At 43.0% G+C, this 5,620-nt stretch overlaps 1 protein-coding gene across 1 annotated transcript; it reads right to left on the bottom strand.

Moving 5' to 3' along the window:
- Window positions 1–1,624: 1,624 nt before the first annotated feature.
- Window positions 1,625–5,173, bottom strand: POLR1F (RNA polymerase I subunit F). The gene is made up of 4 exons (XM_054192969.1): window positions 4,905–5,173; window positions 4,579–4,720; window positions 3,206–3,414; window positions 1,625–2,095 (listed from the first exon to the last, which is right to left on the bottom strand). The coding sequence occupies exons 1-4, from the start codon at window positions 5,120–5,122 to the stop codon at window positions 1,693–1,695; spliced, it is 972 nt and encodes a 323-aa protein (XP_054048944.1). The 5' UTR covers window positions 5,123–5,173; the 3' UTR covers window positions 1,625–1,692.
- Window positions 5,174–5,620: the final 447 nt, after the last annotated feature.

The raw sequence follows: 5,620 nt of genomic DNA, 5'->3' as shown, positions 1-5,620 counted from the left end.
GAATGGACAGATGACACAGTGTCCATGAAACCAAACGTAGTTCAAGTGTCAGTGTTGGCACATGTAGAAACACAACAGGGACAATTCACGTTCATCTCAGGACTGTCCAGAGACTGGTTTCAAGACCAAGTACGCTGATGAGCAAGCAAAAGAGGATATACTGAAGTCTAGCTGTCCTTAAACAGATATTTAAGCTCACCTTATAGATCTTCAAAAACTGTTAACTCGGTTCTTTATGGCATTATGACAACTTTAAAATGCCTATGATGTACCACCATGCCATCCAGCCTGGAACACAGAAACTTAGATTTGACTTGGTAAGTCTGGAGCTTTAAAGATAAATAAAAGACATTAATATAGCACAGTCAGCCCTAAAATAAGTATTGTCACACTTCAAATTCAGAATATGTTCAATGAGAATGGATGTGTTATTAGGCTCTGTATATAAATCTAGTAAAGTGAGCTAATAGCACCAGCATAATCACTAGAGCAAAATGTTTTCTCAATAAAAACAGACAGATGAACAGCAAGTCTCCACATACATGCTACTTACTCACAAGGCTTCCAAAGAGCTGGTTATATCTTCTTGTAACAGGTAAATCAATATCAAAGTAACCACTGCCTCCCCTACTTCAGGTAAAGACTTAGCCTTGTCACACTACAGTCCTCCCCAGAACTCACAATAGAAAAGGGCTGCAACCAGAAGTACCGATACCCAAAAAATTATCATACGTGTACACCAGGAAAATTAGTTCTTAGTAAAGGTACATTTGTTAATGTTTAACTGTCATTATCCCATTGTCAGAACTTTCCACTAACGTTAATTCCAACAGTTTGGAAAATACTGACAGTAGCTACCTCCTATTCTAGAGAGCAGCGTTTGAAAGTTACACCTAGCACAAAAAGTTGGGAGTTGCACTTTAGCTTTTTTTAAAAAAAAACACCACTGTGAAGTCAATGAACTTGATGCATAAAAATGAACTTTATCAAAGTATGTTCCATTACCAACTGCTTTATCGGCCTATATCTCAGTGGTATTCTAAACCATAAGTGGTACTGCATTACACCAGATTACTTTAATCTTCTCCTGTCTTCCCTTTTGCACTGAATAAACTGATCATACTGCTTTTCCTAGAATACCACAAAAGGTGTTTTGAAAGATCAAAGACACTAGAGTTTGCTTAACTTTTAAGTCAGGCTGCAGTCTCATTCACAGGCATTCATGGCCCCTTACAATAATTAAAAAAAAACCAAACATCTCCTCTCAGCCCCTGGGAACTGAGGTGTTATTTCCCAGAACCCCAAATGTAAGCCTAATCTGCCCTTATAAAATCAAGACACCGAGCAGCAAAGATGGAATTAGAGTAGCAAAGACCACAGCTAGCTCCTGGTTAATGTGTGGAACCGGGAAGCAGGGAGAGGTGAGACATGTTCCTGTTAATTACATTCCACTGTTCTTCTGTGCCTTACTTTCCAGTAAATGAAACAGGCAGATATTGCTTCTATGCCATTTCTTCTATCACTTCTTAAAAAACTCCTGCCTTTAAAGCTGTGGGTGCATGTATGCACACAAACATCACCTCACCTAGCAGAGCAGATTGTTTAGTAAAGAAATATACATATGCATTTTGAAAACAGGATTTTATTGCAAGTATATCAAAACCGTCTAAAATCTTATTCAGGAAAGGCGCTTCAGACTTTGTCCTTTTTCTTTTTAGCTTTGGGTTCTTGGGACAGCTGAGATAATTCAGTTTCTTCGACTTCATCACAATGCTTTCTTTTCTTTTTCTTTGACTTTTTATGGTCACTTTGGTAACCACTGGAGTCACTAGTAGGCAATACATGTTCCTGTTCTTCTTGCTTATGCTTTTTCTTCTTCTTCTTCTTCTTGCTTTTATCATCACATAATCCATTAACAGCATCAGCACTTTGCTCTTCTGCATTTTCCCTCCCAGTGTTATCCATCTCACCCAGAGGTTCCCCTGTGACATTGTCTCCCCCAGAGTCATTCAAGCCATTTTCCTGGTGGTCAAGGTTTTGAATTTCATCTCCATTTGTACTGTCAGTAATGGTCACAGACTGCTTGGGCCGCATGCTGTAAACAAATACACAAAATAAGCTTAAGTTGAGACATCTCAGTGCATCTCACACAGTGAAATGTCAGAATTTGCTAAAACATACCGCTAAAACCAACAATAAATGGAGCACATGATACTCTGGTTACAGACAATCATAAAGCCCATTTAACTTTCAGGGTAATTTCTATTTCCTGACTAGCTTCTCTCTTACCACACAAGCAATATTCTCTTTCAGATCTTAGCCTAACTTTCTTTTATAAAATGCTGCACAGACCATTTTGATATTTCCTCTTTTCTTGTACTCCTTCTTCCAATAATACATAATTATACATTATGTAGTAAAGGGTTTTTTTAAGTTATTCACATACGTGCACAGCCAATGGCCTGTTCAGTCATACATGAGACACACTTCTGGTTTTACCAAGCAATTGCTTTGCTGAAGTCTACAGAGTTAAAACAAAGGTGATGCCAGAAAAGTCAAAAAGAGAATAAAAAAAAGCACCTCAAACAAAAATAAAAAAATCCAGCAGGTACCTTGCAACCGAGTGTGCTGGAGAATGGAAAGAATGCAGTTAAAAACCATCGAGGAGGAGATGTCCCCAGAGGCACTGAGGACAAAATCGTTTCGTTTCGTTTCATTGTAAGTTCACTGAAACAACCCAGAACTTCCTTCCAGATTCAAAAAGAAAAACCAAACGAAAAATGTTATGATTTTTTCAATAGTAGTACAGCATGTGTGTGTAAGTAAACAGCATTGTAAACATTGCGTTCAGGAACTGGAGTGTTTTCACTTGAAAAGCCTATGCACATTCATAAACACAGCTACTCTAGACATTTAGGGGTGCTGTTTTACATATATATTATTTATGCAATCAGGAGTTCACAAGTCAGCACAGTCACCATTTTTAAAGCTCAAAAAAAAATTTAATTTTATTTTTCCAGAGAAAACTTACATTCAAGTCCTTAACACTGGAAAGTTTAGTTTAAGATAACTAACACAGGGTATATATAGACATGGGTTTGTGTAAAAATAAGAAAGCCTAAAGATTAAGATGTTAACTGAAATAATTTAGCTTGTAACAAATCCTTTAAAACATTCAAAAATATTCTCTATTAGGGAACAATACCTGCTTTTAGTGAGTCCTCCTCGAATGAAGAACACCCCAGCTGCATCAGAATCCAAGTGCAATACTTGAAATTTCAGTTCATCCCCTATTTTTAACCCCAGCTCTTGCCACTGTACAATCGACATTTGTTCAGGTTTAGGGATAGAAGCATTGAAGCATCCATGTATCAGACAACCAATATGACTAGGGGCCACTTTATTAATTATACCCTAAAATAGAAAAAGAATGTCATATCAGGCTGTAGTAAAGATCACCCCTTTAAATGCATGTATGATACATATTTAGTCTCCTATATGGACACTTTTCAACAAGACTTTATTTGCACAAGTTACAAAGTCATTTTATCTAGCACATAAGCTAACTCTTCACTAAAATCAAAGTTATTCCTACATACTCTTCATACAGTTACTCACAAAGTAGAAATGAACCTCTATTTGGCAAGAGAAAGAAAGTCGAAACATGGGAATCAGCCACAGTGAGTACTTGAATAGAACAGATAACTCCTTCCTCACACTACAGCCATCAACTTTGCTTCAAAGCCATTTTAAGTCTGGCTTACTTGCCTAAAACAGCCTTCATGCTGGAAGAGCACTACGTAGCAGCTAAAGATACAGATGACACATAAAAAGCTTTCAGAGTACTTCATTCAGCAGGTTTTGCTGACACATTTGCACGCCGAACTTTATTCACCTTTGCTTTCCCCAAGGATAAATGAAAGACACTGAGAGTTTTTCCATTCTCTTCCTAGCAGGAGGACACATTCATTTCTTAATCACATTTATAAAGACACACGTCATGCTGCAAAAGGTATGTCGCAACAACGAATGGAAGCCAACTCTCAACTTATTTTTCCCACAAGTACTGAAGCAAGGGTGTTAACAAGCTTAAAGCTGTTCTGTGAGCCACACATCTCCTTTTACTGAAAGGCAGGCTTCAACTTGATGTACTGCTCTTGTACTCGAAGGAAATAAATCCACGAGAACATCCTAAACATTCCTGCCACTGTTAAGAACAAACACACCTATTTGAGAATTATCTGGTCTTCAGAAAGAAGCATTGATATAAATGATATACAAAACTATGACATAGTATTTAATCATACATAATCCTTATAAGGCAATATTTTAGTAATACATAAATATTATATATATAATTTAACAGATACAGGGACAGACAAAGGAAAATAAAAACTACTAGTACTACTGCAAACTGCTAATAAACTACTGTAAACTACTTGTACACGAATAAACTACTAATATAAACTAAAATATAACTCCACCTAAGTCCCAGACCTCTGCTTATGATAGAGATAAGTCAAGCTGTGATCACTTTATTAAAAAAATGCCCTGTGAGACGTCAACGCGCCTACGTACCACCAGCTTTTTCCCTTTTTTGGGGCTGAAGATGACGAAGTCCGCCTCGATGTTCAGGTGGATGAACCCTTGGTCGTCGTAAATGTCGCCGAGCTCACCCACCACTTTGATGTTGTCGTAAGCTACTGGCACACCCTGAAGGCTGGAAGGAGAAGGAGGAGAAGGAGAAGGAGAAGGAAGGGGAGGGGGAGGACCGTTAGCTCTTAGGCCGGAGACAGCGCCACCCGGGGGGGGGGGCGGGGGTGGCGGCGGGCCCAGCCGGCGCCGCGAAGCCCCCAGGCTGCCCGAGGCCTCCCCCGAGCCGGTCGCCCCTTTCCCGGCCTCACCTTTCCGAGTAGCGCAGGAGCTCAGTGTCCAGCTGGGCGCGGATGCCGGTGCGCTTGCGGCCCAGGTAGCGCGGCGCCAGGGCGACATGCCGGCGGTGCGGCGCCACCACCAGGCAGGAGTAGCGCCGCCCCACCAGGCCGCGGGCCACGGCGAAGGAGGGGATGGAGGCAGCGGGCAGCGCCGGGGCGAGCGGCGACGGATCCGCGGCCACGGCCATGCTGCGGGCGGCGGCGACGGCTGCGACCGCACACGCCACGGCGCGTTGTGATGGCGTCACGCAGGGCAGGGGCGCGGAGTGGCGGGGTCGCGGCCGTGGGGAATGACGCACTTCCGAGTGACGGCGTCGGGGTAGAGGGCCGCGCCGTGCGGCCCGGTCGTGGCGGGCCCCCGGTGGCGGTGGCGGGCCCGGGCTGGGCGGCGGAGCCGCTCCGAGCAACCGGGGCGGTTGTTTCGGTGTCGGAGGAGGCTTGTGGGTATCCGGGGTCGCGGCCCCCCAGGTTCCTGCTAGGCACCTGCGCCACTCCCCCGTACAGCCACAGCCCTGGGAGCACCTGGAGGCAGCGGTTTATGTCCACAACCCGTCTGTGCGCTCTCAGGCGCACCATTTACTGCCGCCTCAGATTATACCTCCGTGGTCGGCATCACTTATTTTCGCTTCTGAGCTGGTTTTGCATCCAGTGTGCCTCCTCATGCATCCAATTGCCCCGTGAACCTA

This window comes from Rissa tridactyla, chromosome 2 (genome assembly GCF_028500815.1).
Source record: "Rissa tridactyla isolate bRisTri1 chromosome 2, bRisTri1.patW.cur.20221130, whole genome shotgun sequence".
NCBI classification, from domain to species: Eukaryota; Metazoa; Chordata; class Aves; order Charadriiformes; family Laridae; genus Rissa; species Rissa tridactyla.
This window is presented reverse-complemented; position numbering and strand designations above follow the sequence as displayed.

Coding starts and splice junctions, on each gene's coding strand:
- POLR1F (XM_054192969.1), bottom strand. CDS start 5,122: ATGGCCGTGGCCGCGGATCCGTCGCCGCTCGCCCCGGCGCTGCCCGCT. Junction 3,415..4,578: donor AAAAAGGGAAAAAGCTGGTG/GTACGTAGGCGC, acceptor TTTCTATTTTAG/GGTATAATTAATAAAGTGGC. Junction 2,096..3,205: donor GGAGGACTCACTAAAAGCAG/GTATTGTTCCCT, acceptor ATTTGTTTACAG/CATGCGGCCCAAGCAGTCTG.